Source organism: Salminus brasiliensis, chromosome 2 (genome assembly GCF_030463535.1).
Source record: "Salminus brasiliensis chromosome 2, fSalBra1.hap2, whole genome shotgun sequence".
Lineage (NCBI taxonomy): Eukaryota > Metazoa > Chordata > Actinopteri > Characiformes > Bryconidae > Salminus > Salminus brasiliensis.
In genome coordinates, this window is record NC_132879.1 from 55,200,820 (window position 1) to 55,220,787 (window position 19,968).

The 19,968-nt window shown below is 43.1% G+C and overlaps 2 protein-coding genes across 2 annotated transcripts; one reads left to right on the forward strand and one right to left on the reverse strand.

Moving 5' to 3' along the window:
- Positions 1-342: 342 nt before the first annotated feature.
- On the reverse strand, positions 343-10,851 carry cct2 (chaperonin containing TCP1, subunit 2 (beta)). The gene is made up of 16 exons (XM_072673215.1): positions 10,775-10,851; positions 8,378-8,452; positions 7,553-7,618; positions 7,326-7,437; positions 6,623-6,699; positions 6,314-6,426; positions 5,020-5,222; positions 4,762-4,862; positions 4,541-4,668; positions 3,195-3,298; positions 2,989-3,108; positions 2,430-2,558; positions 2,216-2,319; positions 1,331-1,430; positions 848-989; positions 343-596 (listed from the first exon to the last, which is right to left on the reverse strand). Exons 1-16 carry the CDS (start codon positions 10,775-10,777, stop codon positions 566-568), a joined length of 1,608 nt encoding a protein of 535 aa, XP_072529316.1. The 5' UTR covers positions 10,778-10,851; the 3' UTR covers positions 343-565.
- A 1,545-nt stretch (positions 10,852-12,396) lies between these two features.
- On the forward strand, positions 12,397-19,502 carry LOC140550163 (ras-related protein Rab-19). Its single transcript, XM_072674000.1, has 3 exons — positions 12,397-12,945; positions 17,587-17,770; positions 18,904-19,502. The coding sequence occupies exons 1-3, from the start codon at positions 12,751-12,753 to the stop codon at positions 19,185-19,187; spliced, it is 663 nt and encodes a 220-aa protein (XP_072530101.1). The 5' UTR covers positions 12,397-12,750; the 3' UTR covers positions 19,188-19,502.
- The last annotated feature ends 466 nt before the right edge of the window (positions 19,503-19,968 follow it).

The following is a 19,968-nucleotide window of genomic DNA, read 5'->3' on the forward strand; positions in this document are numbered from 1 at the left end:
AAACACCATGGTTTAGAACAAAAGACTTGGAACTGGGTTAGGATTAAAATAGCCAATTCCAGATCCATTAAAATATGCCTGGATCGACCCCAAGCCCTGGTTTCATCATGCTGTCCGGTTGGACTGTTCCATTTGTGTGACCAACAGGCTGCTAAGGAGGACATAGGACATCCCAACCAAGGACCCGTCCTAACGGGGCACGTAGCGTAGGCCACTTGTTCAGGCTAGGGTGTAGACTCTCCATTGATGAGCGTAATTAACCAAATAAAACACATTGGATATATTGACTTTAAACTTAAAATATTAATAAATTAATAAATAAAAAACAGGAAGAGACACACAAACCTTCTAAAGTTTTATTGTTGTAAACAAAACAAAAACAAAACGCCTCAGTCATTTTGGAAGTATACGGGCATGACACGCAGACAGCCTCTACGGTGCTAACACTGTAACAGCACAGTGACTCAAAAGCAGACAAACCTAAGAAGGATGGAGGCTGTCTCAGGTAATAAATACACAGGCTGTTCCCCACTACTTCTCCCGCTGTTCTCCTCCCGAGTCAACCTTAACACGGGTGGTGGTCTGGAACTCGTTTCCTGAGAGAAAGACAGGAAAGAAGAAGAAGAAAGAAAAAAAGGCACACGATGAGTCATCATATCACACCATCTCACAGTGATGCAGCATTTCTCTCACACCCAACTGCGTCACTCCTCTCCGTCTGCTACTGCTGCTGCTAAAACCCATGCAGTGAAGTAAACGGAGAACCAACCAAAAAAAAAAGCCACTAATCAAAAAGCACTAGGGCTTCGGGCAGTCCGGCCAAAAGTCTGCAGATGTCGAGACTCACCTGGGTGCTGCCTTGATGATGTCATCCACACGGAGGATCATCTCAGCAGCCTCAGCGGCGCTCAGAAGTACCTGCCTCTTCACCTGGAAGCTCTCCGTGATGCCCAGTTCTGCCATGTCACCGATCAGTCCACGTGTCATGTCTGAGGAAGAAAAGGGGATGAAGATTAGGGAGGGGGATGTGGACCTGCTATTTGATTATCTTTATAGATGAGGGATGGAGTTACACCACCACCACCACCACCACCTTCAAGCAGTAATAAAGAGCCTTAAAGTGGTAAAATAAATAAATTATTTTGTTTGATTTAAATGTCAGCAAAATAAATAAATAAATAAATAATAACTTTTAAAAATGGATTTAAAATCCTATAAAAATAATAATAATAATATTTGTTCTTTAAATAAATGAGAATCTTTCTTCTCCAAATTAAAATTATAAATCAAGCTCGGGTGTGTGTATGTGTGTGTGCGTGGTGGTCCTTACCCAGGCCAAAAGTGGTCTTGTTCTCCTGGTGAGCTGCTCTCAGCTGAGCCACGAGGTCTGCACTGTCGTATCCAGCATTGTCTGCAATAATGGTTGGCAACTGGGACAGAAATAACAGGTGTCAGATTAGGATCAAATGAAAGAGATAAACAGGAACATGCTGTATTTAGAAGCAAGAACACTATTAATCAGGGATTTGGGTAAAATTGCTAAATCTGGCACCGAACCCTCAACTTCTCACAGCACAAATCAGGAGCAGTTCACCTAAAAATAGATGGATAAATAAATAAATAATGTCTTCTTAGATGTGATTTGTTCCTGAACTTCATGCTTAAACAGAAGTCCTCATGATTAAAACAGCCTTTTTTCTTCTTTTTTTTTTTTTTAATAAATAAGGAAATTTCTCAGAACTGGTTATCTTTAAAATAGTTATTTTTTTAACAGCCTCATGCTGGTCTTCTGATGGAGTTCAGAAGGCCAGTCTCAAAAACGATCAACTTAAATAGTCCAATTACAAAATGTAATGTCTAAATTAGATGAAATCCCCAACAATTAAAACCATAGAGCTTTGGTAGCAATTAATAATAATTAAAATTAATAAATAAAGGAATAATAAAAAAAATTACATAATATTTGCCACAATGATGCATAAAAAAATAGCTCTAAATAAAATAATCAATAATAAAGGGAAAGACTCCAACTAGCCCCGACTCACAAGTCATTGCAAATAGGCATCTAAAGGAGAATGAGTGAGCATGTGATGCCACAGGGAGCTCAACTGGGCTCTACTACAGCATCACAACGATGTGTTAGACAGTTGAAATATCAGTTATTTCACAAATCTGTGTTTTACAGACACACAGTCACTCAGTCGTCAGCTCTCACCATTCTCAGGGCTTTGGCGAAGGACTCCATAGCCACCGCTTCCTTGCCTGGGGTTCTGTTGGCCAGGTCTGTAACCACTTTAGCCATCAACATCTCTGAACAGCCTGGAGGACGGAAAACAGACCATCATCCACCCATTCATTTTCATTTTCCTGCACACGGACCACTTCCCTGAAAGCTCTACAGACATGGAGACCAGCTTGGGATCGCTCACCTCCTCCGTAGACTGTGCGAGTCTCTTTAATAGTCTGAGCCAACACACACAGAGCGTCATGGAGGGAGCGCTCGGCCTCATCCAGGATCTGCTGGGTCGCCCCGCGGAGAACGATAGTGCAGGCCTCACCTGGACATGGGCACACAATCAGCTACTGAGACAGGATCCACAGTATAAGCAGGCTTACATATAATAGGGACAAAAATATTGGGACACCTGCTCATTCAGTGTTTCTGAGTATTAGTGTTTATAGTGTCCAGCAAAGAAAGGCTTTCTACTAGATTCTGGAGAAACACTGCTGTGAGAATTTGATTGCATTCAGAGACAAGAGCGTTAGTGAGGTCAGGATGATGATCACCATCATCCATCAGCATCATCCATCGTTCCCCTGCTCCACAGCTCAATGCTGGGGGGGGGGGGCTTTATACCCCTCTAACCCAATAGTTTTGCCAGGTTTATCTGCTCCAGAGAGTCTTATTCTATTGGCAGCACTAGACAAGCTATGTACCACAAAGCTCAAAATACCACAAATACAGGCAAAGTCTGCACAGCCACTCACCCATAGCCACTCCAGAGAAATGGATGAGAGTGTCCTCTCCGATCATCACCTCCTCAATTAGTTTACAGTGGCCCAGCTTCACCAGCTCAGGGTGGTCAAAGGTAGAGGAGATCTCTCCCCCTGGTGAAGAAAGTGAAGCAGGGTTAACACAAAGCCACTGCTAAAGTAAAGCAACGGCCTTTACTACAACTACAGGAGAAACATACCTGTAACCAGAGCCAGCCTCTCCACTCCAACGAAGTCTGCGTGCTCGATGGCCATGACGCCTGCGGCTGCAAAGAGCTGCTCAGGGTAGTTATAGATCAGCTGCCTAAGAGAAGGAAACACAGTACACTGTAAAACTGCCTCCCATCCATCATGGTCATTAATACACAGCTGAACGAGTCAAACGTGAGGAATGTCAGACCTTAAGGGCATTTAACAGCTTTTCCCTGGTGCCAAAGACGAGCTTAGCTGAATCCCTCATCTTTCCCAAACTCTCATTACTCTCATCATTTAAGAGACTGGGTAAAAGTTTTAGGCTCATGTGTAAATCAGAGCGTAAAGCTGCTTATCTGATCAGTAAGTGGTTATCTCCTCAGTAAATCACTGATATTAGAATAAACACTAATAATAACACTCCTACAGAAAGTGGTGGTGGTTCTCCATCACTGTGTTCATCATTAGAACATCTCCAAAGTTCTCCTCTCTCATGGAGTCTAGTATTATTTAGAGTTCTCCTCAGATCAACACCTGGTTTGGTGGTAAATCAGGGCTTAATGATGGTAAATCAGGTGAGCTGCTGCTGCTGCTGCTGATGGAGTTGAACACATCCTCCACGCTGTGCTGGCTGGACTGGGGGGTGTCCAGGAGAAACGTGGAGGAACCGAGCTCTGTTCTTCAGACTAGCTCACAGACAAGTGTTATCTGCACTTCATATAATAATACTAATGTTAAAAAAAAAGGTTTTTGAATCTTAGGACCCGAGGCAATTTTGTGGGATATGTTTTCATAGTTTGACAAACCTAAAAAATGACTTCATTAAAAAAGTATTGATACGATTAATTAAATTGACAGATACTTAACAGATAAATTCTAGTTCAATACTTGTTAATAGTTTAAATATAATTTAAACCCGAGTTTCCTTTATTATTTATGTATTTATAAGCGTTATCTGGGCCCAGGACGTCAACACCCCTCTACCCTCGGCCTTGTGTCTTCGTTCATTATAGGCAGAAGCCTCAGCTGAGCAGTTCAGCTCCTGTCTCGCTCAAAAAACAGCAGAAGCAGCAAAAAAGGGGGTTCAAATCCGGACTATTCTGATATTCTGAGTAAATCAGTCATTTCTTGATTTTGGACACTTTCGGGACGTAAATCAGTCAGTTCACAGTTCAGCTCTCTCTGCCTGTGTATGTGATGCCCTGTGATGCCCCTACACCTCTCGCTTCTCCGAGCAAACAAGTGTCGGTAGCTCCAGTAACACCAGCTACAGTCACGTATCTCAGGACAGCCCTAGTCAGTCATAATTACCTTCATTAAAGCTCGCACAGCAACGCAGACACTGAGGCCGTACCTGTTGATGAAGCAGTTAATGCCGTGCTTCAGGATGCGCTCCACTTTCTCCTTCATTTTCTCTTTCTCGGCAAGCTCAATCTCTGCCACTTTCGCTGTGGAGTCCACGCGCACTCTGGAGCCAAAGACCTGCAGGTACACAAGCAGTGAGTCAGCTCGTCCTCAAAACGAAAGGGAAAGGGTTAAGAGCTCCAACAGCAGTGGGTGAAGGGAAGGCTGTACCTTGATCTTGTCTGTGTCCATGCCAGTGTTGGCAATGAGGATGTTTGCATTCTCAAGCCTCTTCGGCTGGTTGACACCAATTTTCTTGTCAAGTAGGAAACCTTTAAGGGGGGAAACTCATCTTTAAAGATCAGATAACCATGAAGCCCTACATTATCAACAACCGGAAGCAACTGGAGAAGCTCCCGGTACTGCAGAATTACTCATCACAGAAAAAAAGCATAAACATCAGCATCTAAGGCTTATTTATTCCCTGACCTTCGTCCAGATAGGAGTCTATGAGGCTGCCTCCCAGCTTTTTGATGACGTGGATGGCCTCCAGGTTGCCAGATCCCTTTAACCTGAGCACAGCCTCCACAGCCAGCTTGGAAAAGTGGTCTTTGTGGTGAGTGAGCAGTTTGGATGACAGGGTGGTGCGGGCAATGTTCAACAGATCCTCTTGGAATTTCGCCTCGTCGTTACTGTGAAGATGGGCAGGACCATTGTGAGTCAAGGCAAGTTCAAGTGGGTAGGATGACAAACTCCCCTTCAACAGGGGCAACAGGACCTGACTACTCCAGCATTGGCTTTACCTGGGGTGCTGGAAGAGATGACCAACCTCTATGGATCTGCAATACCTTTAGTTTTTACAGTCTGACAGTAATAACTGAAGAACATGGCCTTTAGTAATTGGCTGAACCCAGAGCTCTATCAGTCTGTCAGTTAGTCAGCAATACTGGCCCCTAAGCAAACTGAATAACATCTGACCTGCTGACCAACCCAACCAATTATTATATTTAATAATATTTAATTAATCAATAAGTATAATTCTTGTATATTAATCACATGCATACTTGATTCCATACTGACTGTCCAGCCAAACATCTAATTTACAGTACTACAGACCCTCTACAAAGCTAAGCTCAAACAGTGCTTCTGACACCAGTGCTTTAAACGGTACGTGTCCGCTGGCACGGATTTGTCATCTAATAATTTTTCCCTGCATTCTTTTTTTTTTTTAAACTGCAGGATAGTGGGATAGCAGGATAGCGGGACAGCAGCTGCGCCACGCTGACCAATCAGGCAAAAGCAGCATTCTGTGCACCATCGGTGTGTGCCTACACAGTTCCGCCCGCACAACATGAACGTGAACCCAGAAAGCTCTAGTGCAGATAGAGCACAGCAGCTCCTACAGCTGAGTGTATAATCTCCACATTTAGAGCAGAGTACAGGTTTTTATATATATATATAAGTAAATAAATAAAACATTGAGTGGGAATGTGCGTCACTGGACGCTGTCGTAAATAGACACAAATAAATGAGATATTTAAACTACTGTCAAAATTCATAGAATTATTTCATTAGAAAAAGTTATTTTTATAACTCCCAGTTTACAAGAGTAGTCTACTACTACAGGTGCTGGAGAAGGGAGTGGACAGGGGGGTTTGGACACATACTGTAAGAGATATTAATTTTATATATATATATATATATATATATATATATATATATATATATATATATATATATATATATATATAAACTGTTCTGTCTCTTTAAGTGATGGGTTTACCCATGGTCAACTGCGGACTCCTTCAGGGCCTCACGTGCAGCCTGGGTGGCTTTCCTCCACCCTGAGATGATGATCTGAGGATGGATCTTCTTGGCAATTAGCAGCTCTGCTTCCTAGTGCACAATGAATACGTACAACCATCACTGATCCACAAACAGGTAATGGGCTAATTTTGTGTGTTAAAATAAATACACACACACACACACACACACACACACACACACACATTTTATATATATGCTACAGATAACAGGCCTGAGAAAAACCTATCACAAGCCAGTGTTAAACAGTAAGACCACACTGCCTTACCCTGAGCAGCTCAGCTGCCAGCACGGTCACAGATGTAGTGCCATCCCCAACCTCATCATCCTGGACCTTGGACATATCTGAAAACATAACAGACAAACCCATCGATTATCCAAGTAAAACTGAGCCTAAAGCTTGCATCTGCCCTGCTATAGGACACGCCTAACAAGCACTGCATTAAACTAGGTTTCAAATACGAGACTTCTACAAACTAATGATGCGATCTGATATAAATCGTATTCACATTTAGAGACAATCATTGGCAACTCTGCAGGTCAAATTCAGATAGAACAGTCATTGCGGGAGTATTTGGAAAAGAACCCACCGCAAACCTAAGATGAATGCATGAAAACACTCACTCAGATTCAAAGCAAAGACAATAGCTGGCCTACCCAGTGTGGAAAGTATATGGTTAACCTGCAGGAAACTAGAGCCACCTTGTGGCCAAATTATACAATGTGGATAAAAAAAAGGGAAATTAGGCTTAAACCTGGGCAGGAGCTTCATATTTTGGAATATAAACATAATATATTGAATATTTAATATTTCAGTATTCAATATTTAATTCCAAGCCATTTTTAAGGCATTTCTATTAGTTCATACATCAAATTGGACACAATGTAAAGTACAACTGTCAGATTGACATTATGTACAATAGGGAAAAACAGCAACCTCTTACTGATGTAAACAGAGAGGCCATACTCACCAACCAGCACTTTGGCGGCAGGGTTGTCCACACCAATGGCTTTCAGAATGGTAGCGCCATCGTTGGTCACTGTAACGGAACCTTCCCGACCACCACCCAAGAGGATTTTGTCCTGCAGAGATTTGTGAGAAAGACATGAGTACACAAAAACACCTTAAATATGCATTAAACAAACCAAAACACAAATATGAGCTTAATAGATAAATAAATAAATAAGTTATCCATACCATTCCTTTAGGTCCAAGGGTACTTTTCACCAGATCCCCGATAGCAATGGCACCAATGAAGGAGGACTACAACCACAGAAACTGACAGTTAACAAGCCTGCCTAAAAATATTATACAACGTATGACACAATATCAGTGACTGTAGAAAACATGGACGTCGTGGGTCCATTCCCTTCCATTCTGTAGGAAAGAAGCCAAAACTGGCCCCCGTGTTGTTTAATTTGCAGCAGACTGTGCAACAAAGACAACAGACTACTCATTTGGTAGACCCGCCCCCTTCTCCCAGACCGAGCCTCAGTGTCTCAGACCGTCTTCACTGAGCTTCCAGCACAGAAGCAGAGCGAATTATCCCTGGATTCCCAGTCTGTCCAGTAAGTGGAAAAGTAGCACCAGTAAAAATCGCAGCTCAGGAACTCCGCTCCTCCATGTACTGAACAGAAAGGGGGCGCACCGCAGGTCGTCATGCAGACAAGCAGCCTCCACCAGCCACGGCTGTCTGTCTGTCTGTCAATCACTCAATTCCTGTGTAGCCCTGCCTTCTTACAATATAGCATGGGTTCGAAAATTAAAATTAAATATAAAAAATTAAAATGGGCGGGGCTTTTCACTGCGAGGTGCTAGACCATGTTTTCTACAGTCCCGGGTGATGCGCAAAACCGCCATTTACACTTTCCACAGTGGACGTTTGTCTCTAATGACGCTGGATTGGATTTGTGAGCCATTATTAATCCCCTAATATTCCAAGTATCACAGCAGTTCTAGAGGATGAGGAAAAAGCACATGGCGACAGGGTTTAGCTGTGAAAGCTGAGGGTAAAACACTCACCAGCCGAGCAGTCTCTGCTTTCTCCTCATCAGCACCATGCTTGAAGATGTTGACTGGGGCCATTGATATGGAGGCCTGTCAATCACAGTCAGAGAAAGGTACATTTATCATAACTGTTATAAGTCATTGTATTCTTTATACCTGCACTTTTGATTTAACTGAGAGGCATCATACACCCGACCCTTACAAAACTACAGCTCTACAGCACCACAATAACAACAGCCTTACAGTCATCTACTATTCTGCTGCAGCATCCTGACAAGGGCACTTTGATATCAGCCTGATGCTGGATCAGATATCAGAAAGAAAAGAAACACTGAATCTGATCTGATTCTGTAACAAATCTCACTGTGTTTTCAGTGTTTGAGCAGTAGTCGAGCATGATAGCCTACTTATAACTCATTCATCGCCGTCACACTGAAACTTCACAGGAGAAGGAAAGTAAAAACTTAACTTTTGATGGTAGCCAGTGTGAAAAGATTTGAGCCCAAGTCACTTTTAAACATTTCTATTGGTCCTTTCATCATGAAATGTCGACACAATGTAAAGAACATCTGCCAGATTCACATTATGCCAAAAAAGGTCATTTTTGCATGACAGTGAAATCCTACAGCTAAACACAGCTCATTTTTAAAGTCCAGGTTTAATATCAATGGAAAAGAGAAGATGGGATAGTCTGTGCTCTAATAGTGACTGTTCAGCTTACTGCTATTAAAGTTCTTTTGAGAAATTCTCCTATAGAAATAATGGTGACTAGTGCCGTCATGCCAAAATATATATATATATATATATATATATATATATATATATATATATATATATATATATATATATATACACACACACATAAAAGATGAATCAAGATGAATGGACCAATAAAAATGCACCAAATATTAAATATTCATACATGTGTAGGTCTATTATAGTTAATATAAAAAATTTGGTGCATTTTTTTTGGTGTGACAGCACTAGTATACACTTATTATTTCTATAGAGTATTTCTCAAAAGAATTTCGAATGGACCAATAAAAATGCACCAAAATATTAAATATTCATACATATGTACATCTATATATATATATATATTTTTTTTTTTTTTTGTGCATTTTTATTGGTCCATTCATCTTGATTTTTTTTGTGTGACAGCAGTAGTGTACAGTTATTATTTCTATAGGACAATTTCACAAAAGAATTTTATTAGTAGTATGTTCAAATAGTCACTATATACATACCATACTATATACACATACATACACACACATACAGAATTTTTTTAAAATATATATATATATATACACACACATATATATACACATACACACACAAAAGAGATATATATGTGTGTGTATGTGTATGTGTATTTATGTGTGTGTGTATATATATATATATATATATATATATATATACACACACACACACACATAAAAATAAAGATATATATTATATACATACACACAGATATATATACATAAAAATAAAGATATATATACATACACAAGAAGCTAATAAATATTAAAAAGCTAAGAATATTATATATATATATATATATATATATATATATATATATATATAATTTTAGTATTTTTTAATACATTTATTTTATTTACAGTTAAGTTTAAGGGTTTTCCTTCTCCACTAAAGTTGTCGTTTATGAAAAATATGAAAAACATTGATAATATAATAATAATAATATAATAAAATAATAAAATAAGGGCGAGCGGCTCGAGCGCAGCGCTGCCGCGGCTCCTCCCTCTTCTCCGCAGAAATCACTAGAAGCTCCGTTAGGCGCGCTAATGCTAATGCTAATGCTAATGCTAACGCTAACGCTAACGCTAGCTCACACGCTTACGAGTCCCCAAACAATTACAATCCTTATTCTGACCAGTTTAATATCTACAGTGTTTGTTAACAACCCGGTCAACTGAACTACAGCTAATTAAAGAGGGTATCCAGCTCCACAGACTCGCCGTTCACACCGGCTAACTGAGCGGCTAACGCACCCTGCATGGCAGACAATGGGCACTGACAGTTAGCATTAGCCACCCAGCTAACCGACTCCTCTCCTCCTTATTGAAGCCCGCGGGGTGAGCCGGAGCCGGAGCCATCCTCACACCCACGGGCCCTTTATTAAACACACGTCCCGACACTTCGCAGGCCCTATTACCGGGAAGGAGCCGGGCTGAGAGCCGGCCCAGCTCAGCCAGCGCCGCGCAGCCAAGCCGGGCCAACATGTGCAGCCAGCGCCGCTGCTGGACGCAGAGCTCTTACAGGCGTTTAAGCGCTTATACTCAAAAAGCCAGGCCCTCCATCGTTTCTCCGTGTCGTGTTCTAGCTATTAGAACATCTAGTTATCTAGAACAGCTCCTGAAATGTGACTTTATTCACATAAAGACTCACCATGGCTGCACTGGGTTGGTTAAAGCCGCACACGCGCCGAGACCAGGAACCCTGCAACACTGAGGCCGTGACAGTAACAGGAGCGGCCGGCGGAAGCCTTTCAAAATAAAAGCCCCGAGTTTATTTACACAGGTAGAAAATCATACGTGAAGTTATTGATTAATCCAGTATTGGCAATGCAAACAGCTCACAACGGCTGTGTCAATATTTTCAGCCTGTGTTGCACAACGACTTTTGCACATTTTGCACACGGCACTGTATTCAGGTGTCATGATCACAACCACATCCTCATATCCTCACCCTGGACATCCTTTTCGATGTATTTTGTGTGTATATTTTAATTGCTTATTTCTATATTTCTTTTATCTTTTTATATTGTGCTGTGTTTTTGCCATATTTTAATATATTTAATATTTAAATGCTATTGCTAATTATGCTAATTATATCATGTATAGCTATGTATGTGACAATTAAATTAGATTTTAAATACTAGGAAGATGCTAAAGGATATATATTGTATTTTCATTTTAATAATTTTAAATAATTATTTATTTATTTATTTATTTATTTATTTATTTATTTTGTGTATATATTGTAACTGCTACCGCTATATTCGTTTACATTATTCTCACAAAAATATGAAAATTAGAACATGCTCTGCATATTTTTAAAATGCATTAAAAAAAACTGTGTTTTCTTTGCATAATAATAATAAAATAATAAAAGTGACAAATTAGACCCCCTTTCCACAAATGCACACACAAGTTAACATCTGTGACATGCTTTGGTCAAAGTATCACAACGATCTAGAAAACCACCCTGCCTAAATCAGCCCTGTTCAGAATGACCTTTTTTATTTTTTTTAATGGCTATTATTTATGTGATAATGAGCCTCCGCTCAACCCAACCCCATCCTTTTCATTACTCTTCTCAGCTGCACAATTCTTAGACTTTACTGACGCTAAATATTAGCTTGCTATTACAAAAAGGGACCAATGAGAACAGAGGAATAGAGTATTGATAATTGTCCCAGTTTTCAATAGCATGCTAACATTTACTCCACCTTGAGTTCATATATCTCTCATTCTTGCTTCCTTGTTCTCCCACCACATAAAGACACACACTGCCTTTACAAAGCTAGTGGGTGGAGCTACTTAGGAGGGGGTGGTGTAATTATAAGAAGGCTTAAGATATATATATATATATATATATATATATATATATATATATATATATATATATATAATATGGTTATTTCATGTGTGGGTTGGTAGGCAATCCAGCTAATAGTCTTTCTTAATATATGCATGTATAAATATATACATATAAAACTTTATTTTTTACATATATTGATAGAGAACCTTTATTCAAAAGCATATTCAAGACCTAGAACCCTCAGAAGTTTCCAAATGCTGCACTACGCTCTGCAGGAAGTGCTTTCTTCTGTGTGGTTTCAGACTCTCCTTCTTGTGGCAGAGCAGGTGATGGGTGGGACTCTGCGCTGCTTGAGTAGGCCGTGCGGGAACAGCATCAGATAAGGAGTGCGAATGGTTTGAAAGATGGGTGGAGTGAAGGAGAGGAAGAGAAAACAGGTGCTGAGAGCGCGAGTCTGTCAGGAGGAACAGGTAGGTGGAGGAGGATATGAGGAGGACAGCAGCAGAAGGTCCTTCAGAGCAGTGCCTTTTTAAAAAGCTCAGCCAGGGCTTGTGCCTGTTCAGCGCGCTGCATTGCCATGGGAGATGAGAGAAAGAGAGAAAGGGGACACTTGAGAGGGTGCTGAGAGGCGCCGAGACTGTACAGGTGGATTGCTTTGTTGCACACACCTGTGCGAAGAAGGAGGCTGGAGGGGGAACGTTCACAGACTGACAAAGGAAAGCCCTGTTTTAGAGGATAAACTGCACGGAGAGGCCCAGAGACAGCCTGAAGTGCTGTAACCGCACCAGAGCCCAAGGTAGGGAACGCCAGGACCGCTGACCATGCAGCCGGCTGGACTGGAGCAGGACGACTGCTTCGATTTCTTGTTCAAGATCATCCTGATTGGAGACACAAATGTAGGGAAAACCTGTGTGGTTCAGAGCTTTAAGACCGGACTCTTCTCTGAGAGGCAGCAGAACACCATTGGAGTGGACTTCACCGTACGGACTCTCAACATAGAGGGCAAAAAAGTAAAGGTCAGTTTGCGGCAGGCATGCATCTCTACAGCTCTGTCTAAAGCTACACTGCCCATTGACTTCCACTGTTTTTTTTTTAGGTCAATGGGTTTTCTGCCCTTTTCTAAGCCCTCGAAATGACTGACTGTGGTAAATGAACACCTGGCCGCGTACTACAGATTAAGCAAATAGACATAAGGTGGAATAACAGGGTATTCCTTCATGGAAAGGAAGCAAGCAGCTTCAACAGAGGAACTTGTTAGATGGCTGTTGGATCCTTATCAGCGCGTAGGTGTAGCCTTGCTGCTACAGTCAAGTCATTGAAAGGCTGAAAATAAACCAGTCAAACCAGCAGTGTCCCCGGGGGGACGTGCTCTGCAGGTTTACTCCAACACACTGCATTGTTTTCCACTAACCAGGCCACCTTTGGCCACCTCAGGCCGTCTCAAGCCGTCTCAGGCCGTCTCAGGCCGTCTCAGGCCACCCTAGGCGACCACTTCTCAGGTAGATGCTAATAACACGCAGCAGGGCGACCGGCGTGTCCTGGTAATAAACATGGCTAATGGCTCCTTCTGTGGGCTGTGAATGGCTGGGCTGTTTAATAGCTAACCTCAGGCACCTGCTTGACTACGCTGTTGGAGAACCTGTTAAACCTCTGGGGCTGGTAGACCGGAATGCATGGCATGCCCACGTCTTCTGCCACGTGTGTGATCCATCGCTGGATCAGCACCACAGGAAATTCAGAGGAAAAGCTTGTAGTGGGCTGTATGGGGTAGATTCAGGTGACAGGGGAGCTTCTTAGCATGCTCTCAAACATCAAGGTGCTTCAAAATGTTCTTAGAAGAACCACTGTAGCTTCCATAAAGAACCACACTCGTAATAGAGATGAACCTTTAAGGTCAAGACCTTTTAAAAGTATTTGGACACCTTCTAGTTTATTGTTTCTTCTGAAATGAAGGGTATTAAAAAGAGTGTATCCTGCTTTTGTTGGAGTAACTGTCTCCACTACCAGGGAAGAGGTAGAGCTTTCTAGAGCTGTTGGATGATGATCACCACCCCGCCTCATCTCCAAATCCCCAAATCACCCCAACAGTATTGGATGGAGCACCACCACCATCATTCCAGAGAACACAGTTCTTCCACTGCTCCACAGCTCCTCAATGCTGGGGGGGTTTATATACACCCCTCTAGCCCACGCCTGGTATTAGGCAGCATCATGGTGCTGATAGGTTCATGGTGTTTATCTGCTTCAGAGAGTCCTATTCTATTGGCAGTACTTCTCTACAGGGACTAGACAAGCTGTGTGTGTGTATGTGTGCATTTGCACATCCGTGTCAGCAATGGGTGCAACTTAAAGTAGTTGAATGCATTCACTAGAAGGGGTGTCCACAAACATTTGGACACTGTGTACTATGTACTGCCAACTGCACTATGCAACGCTTCTCTGGCCTTCAGTGACGGTTCTGGATCACTCAGCTCGTCCAGAAAAACGTGTCCTTTTAGTGGTGAGTCCAAACGAGAATTACACTTCCTGACTGTAGGGGGAGCCCAGGAGCAGGAAATGACAATTTTCCATAGTGTTGCTTTAAAAGCCCCCCTTATCTGAAAATACTATTATTATAATATTGTGCAGAGTAACTTTAACTAGTTACTGCCCACCTCTGAGACAGGGGTGGGCTAAAAAATGGTGGACTGGGCAATATTCTATTGCAATATTCTGAGTTTTCTCCAAAGTTGGTTCTGCCGATGAACCCACCTACCCACCCATAGCTCCCCCTAGCACTAGCAGTGCTCCCGACACTAGGAGGCTAAGGACTTAACACGTCCACTTCAAAGCCAGTCACCGCCTCATTTCCAACTGCTGCCAATGCAGCTCAGAGAACAGCCCAGGTCCCAGCCCCACCACACCCGCTAACAGACACCTGTGCCGGCCAACGTTGCTTAAGAGTGAGGGGGGGGAGAGAGCGCCATCTACCCACCTGGAGAGAGCACAGCTAATTGTGCTCACTCTGAACCCGGCTGCTGATGGCCAAGGGCAAGCCACTAAGGCCATGGCGACCATAGTGGCAGTTCTTTAGACCACTGAGCCACTCAGAGCCCTAATTGGACCATTACAGAATATTTATTATAGTATTTGACTGCACAGGCTAAATGCCCCAGCAGTGCCAGATTTTCACAAACGTCTATAAGAAGCTCTTAATATGATGATTTTATCACAATAACAATAAATACCATTATATTAAGGGGGTCATGGGACACTGCTGTTAGAGTTCTTGGTTGATGAGACGACTTCCTTATTCATTTACTACAGTTCAGCTGATATTAGTACCAAAGTGACCCTGATTACATGACGTCTCGTAATACCTGAATCCTCCCCAGGCCTAAAAAAGTGACAGTCACAGTGACGCCAGTGAAAGTGCAGGCCTACTCGCCTCGCCATTTCTCCAGCCCACAAACACTAACTGTAGACAGCTTCTCCTTTGCGCTAATTGGGTCTGGTTTCTCAGGTTACATAAAGTGACAGACGTCTTCCTGGAAGGTGTTTCCTGCTCAGACTACTCTCTCAGTGCCAGAGCAGATGAATTATACTTCAGCACCTTTCTTGACCCGTTCCTGTGATGTTCTGGACGACTGCAGGGTCTCCAAAACATCAGGCAGGTCTTGTGAGGTGTTCCCGGTATGCAGTGGCTGTGAACTGCCAGTGAACTGCTCAGAAAAGGCTCACCGATGCTCATGGAGGCCCCGTCCACCTCACATCTTACAGGACGTATTAAAATCTGCTGCTAACGTTAGTTAGTCCTGGTGCCACAGATACCACAGCAGGACGCCTTCAGAGGTCTCGTGGAGTCCATGCTTTGAAGGGTCAGATCTGTTGCGGCAGCACAAGGCCACAATTAGGCTGGTGGTGCTAATGTTCAGGCTGATTGGTGTAAATACACTGTGAATAATAAAAAAATAATAAAAAAACAAGTAATAAAACATTTTAAAGGTTGCCCGTTAACTAAATTACATTTACCAACATTTTAAAATAATAAAAAAATGTATAAAATATAAAATAATAGGTAACAGAACAAAAAGCTAATATATAATGTAGAAATAATAAATATTATTTTATAATGACATAATAAATACAACTATATATATAAAAATATATATTTTAAAAAATATAATGTCATAAATATATGTATTCAATAAATATAAACATATTTGTGTTTTTAAAATGATTTTATTTGATTGAAGATATTTATATTAGCAGTGGGAGATACTTTTTACTTATAATTGTATTTTCTAATACATTTATATTAAAAATATATTTTATTATTTTACTATATTATTTATTAACATGTATTATTGTAATATATTAAAAATATATTTTTGAACACTCACTGCTTTACTAATCACTTTACTAATCACAGTGGGAGTCAGTGGAGCTATGCCGTCGACCCACATTAACATCCACAGCTCTCGTTCTCATTCAAACGCATTAGGATTCGATCTAAACAGAGATGAAATCATCCTGAGTCTCAGTATCAGCCTTTAAGAAACACAGAGACAGTTCAGCCCAGAGCCTTTCAGGCTGGAGACTGGCATGCAGGTAGCAGGTGTGTTAGGTTGCTATGGCGCTGCATTCTCCCTGATGAGCGGAGATGTTAGGAGTGTAAGTAAATCTCAGTGGGGCCCAAACACTGCTGCAGCATCTATACACACATCCATTACCAAGTACATCCTGTTCACGGGCTAAAATATATAGACTAAAAATAAAATAGACTATTCACATGCATACCCAGCATGCATTACACAAATACCCCATCTCCACTTCTCATACAGCAGCACTGTGTAGTTCTATTATCCAGACTGTATCCAGCTGCTTCTCGGCAGACTCTGTTATCAGCCTCCTCCTTTCACCCTGTTTGTCCTTCAATGCTCAGGACCACCACAGAACTGCCCACCACAGAGCAGGTAGGTAGTATTGGGGTGGTGGGTCAGTCATTCTCAGCACTGCAGTGACACTGACTGACATGGTGGTGGTGGTGGAGTGTGTTAGTAGTGTGTGTAAGTGGATTGGATGCAGCAGTGCTGCTGGAGTTCTTAAACACTGTGTCTGTCCACTCTACTAGACACTACTTCCTACTGCTGCACAGTTTGTTGGTGTTGGCCGTCCTCTAGTCCCTCATCAGTGCTTACAGGACGCTGCTGCCCACAGGATGCTGTTGGCTGGATATTTCTGCTTGGTGGAATATTCTCAGTCCAGCAGTGACACTGAGGTGTTTAAGAACTCCAGCAGCACTGCTGCGTCTTAACCACTACTCATACCACCAGCACAACACTACTAACACACTCACCACCACCACCACCATGTCAATCAGTGTCACTGCAGGGCTGAGAATGACTGACCCACCACCCCAATACTACAGCCTGCTCTGTGGTGGTCAGTCCTGTGGGGTCCTGAGCAGAGAAACAGATGAATACAGTGTGGATTATAGAACTGCACAGTGCTGCAAGAATGGTTAGGTTATGGTGAGTTAGAAACAAGGAGGTGGTATTAATGAAGTGGCTGGTTGGTATATATGTATATATACACATAATCTTTCGACAGCTTCTTTGAAGTTTTATAGGAAGTCTGCGATTGCAGAAAGCCCAACCATGTATCCTCTGCCACAGATGCAGGTTTGGGACACAGCAGGGCAGGAGCGATTCCGCACCATCACCCAGAGCTACTACCGCAGTGCGCATGGAGCCATGATCGCATACGACATCACCCGCAGGGCCACCTTCGAGTCCATCCCACACTGGATCAACGAGGTGGAGCAGTACGGAGCTGCCAACGTCCTTCTAGCCGTGATAGGTAAGCCCAGCTGCACAGCATCTTCATCAGGAGTCTCCGAAGCTGGCACCTTCCTGCAGGTGTCAGCTTTTCAGTGTGGTTAGATAGCTCTCCAGGAGAAGGGTTAAAGATCAGTGGTCTATAGATAACAGCCTTGACCCCCTGGAAGTGTAAGCCTGGATTAATCAGCTATCGATTTTAGGATTTCTTGTCCATTAAACAGTGAATTATCCAGTAGACACTATAAAAAGAATATGTTTGGGTTGTGCCCTGGGCGGTCCACTGTCACTACGATCAGAGGATCGCTGGTTCGAATCCTGGTCATGCTGCTAAGGCCCAGAAAGAGCACAGTTGGCCTTGCTCATTCCAGGGTGAGTAGATGGCGTCCTCTCCCCACATCGCTTCGCTGCAGTGCTGGCCGTCACTGGCGTCTGCAGGCTGGTGCATTGGAGCCGGGTATACGGTGCTTCCCTCCAGGCCCGTTGGTTCGGCACACAGTTCGCCCTCACTGGTGACTGGGGAGATTGCATACGGGTTTGGTAATTGGCAGTCCAAATTGGGGAGAAAAGGAGGGGTTTGTTGGTTGATGATCTAAACAGGTCAATGTTGGTTCTTGCTGGTCCAGTGCTAGTGTGGTGCAGAATGCCAGTGTTCAAAACACTAATCCAATGCTCAAGTATGGCCTGAGGGTCATGAGTTCAAATCCCAAGCCATGCCACTTTGCCATCACCGGCCAGAGCCCAAGAGAGCACAATTGGCCCATTCTCTCTCTCTCTCTCCCCTCATCAGTCTAAAAGCGAATGTTGGATGTTGGCCAGCACAGGTGCCAGCTGTTAGCTGGTGTGGTGGAGCTGGGGACCCGGCCCTTTCCTCTGAGCAGGTCGGCTGCCTGACAGTGCCGCATTGGTGGCAGGTGACAGAGAGGCGGTGGCTGGCATGTCGAGGCTGACTGACTGATTTAGTTATGCAACCAAACCTGTGCTGTTCCAACTAACATCCCAGTAACTTCACTGACCACCAGCACATCCTGACCACAGACTACTGGATTTTTGCTAATGTCATGTTGTGTTATGTAAATTTTTAATGGGAAGGACTCACAGACCCCACTGTGTCTTGAGCGGACCTGCTGTCTCACCGCCCACTGTCTTTTGCAGGCAACAAATGTGACCTGGAGTCTGAGAGGCAGGTTCAGTTTACCGAGGCTTGCTCACTGGCGAAGGAGAGGGGGATTTTAGTAGCTCTGGAAACCTCGGCGAAGGAGAGCCAGAATGTGGAGGAGGCCTTTGTGATGATTGCTCGGGAGCTGCTGGCGAGGAACGGACTGGCAGTGAAGGAGGACGAATCTCGGGTCAGTTTGCCTCGCATCTTGCTGCGCTCCAGCTCCAGGCCTATTAACAGCCCCACACCCACCCCGGAGAAGAAGGGGTGTGAGTGCTAACACGCCGGACCACGGGGCAAGACTCTAAAATCGGAGACTACGGGACTGTCCGCTGAACAAATACATACTTATCCAATAGGTCATATTTCTTCAGAGTTCTTCAAACAGCAGAGCGGTTGTTCCTTCAAAACGACTGTGGGAAACACCACTGGCTGCTCTGCTCACCTGTGCTACAGAGACCCTCCAGAGGATTTTTTACAGCGAATGTCTAAATGCTTCAAGACGTTGTGAAGAAGCACAACAAGTGCAGATGCTTGCCGTCAAACAATTAAAGGGTTTTCTGACGTTTGTCCTGCATTTTCTTGTATTATTAGGTCACTGGTGCCACGTTTGTGGAGACCTCCTCCTGAAGTGGTTTGAGTGATGGCATTAGTATCTGGTTTAAATGAGTCTTGGGTGCGTTCACAGTCTTTTCAAGATATGTGGATTGGCCTATATCCAGAAGTAGAGAGAGTCCAAGTGACCTGTATTCGTCGGTAAGATGACCGAATCGTCACAATCGACCGAATCGACACAATTAATTATGTCGCATGCTGACGAATCGGACACATATCTGATCTAGGACCTCCTATGAAAGGCTGTGTTCAAACTGCAGGCAAATTTCTCAAATCAGATCTGGAGACGTGGCTGTCTGAACTGTTTTTTTTGCATGTGATCAGATCGGATTTGCGTGTCTGGACGTCGCAAACCTAGCTACGTGGGTTGCTATGGTAACAGCACAGATGCTAACAAGCTGGAAGCAAGGACGCTCTGGATTTGACGTGGTCGCTGTCTGACGCAA

Bases quoted from the DNA above. Each gene is read 5' to 3' on its own strand.
- LOC140550163 (XM_072674000.1), top strand. From the start codon at position 12,751: ATGCAGCCGGCTGGACTGGAGCAGGACGACTGCTTCGATTTCTTGTTC. The intron at 12,946-17,586 runs GTCAGTTTGCGG...CCTCTGCCACAG, and splicing joins TAGAGGGCAAAAAAGTAAAG to ATGCAGGTTTGGGACACAGC. The intron at 17,771-18,903 runs GTAAGCCCAGCT...TGTCTTTTGCAG, and splicing joins CGTCCTTCTAGCCGTGATAG to GCAACAAATGTGACCTGGAG.
- cct2 (XM_072673215.1), bottom strand. The intron at 6,427-6,622 runs GTAAGGCAGTGT...ATTGTGCACTAG, and splicing joins TGGCAGCTGAGCTGCTCAGG to GAAGCAGAGCTGCTAATTGC. The intron at 3,109-3,194 runs GTATGTTTCTCC...TTTCTTCACCAG, and splicing joins GAGGCTGGCTCTGGTTACAG to GGGGAGAGATCTCCTCTACC.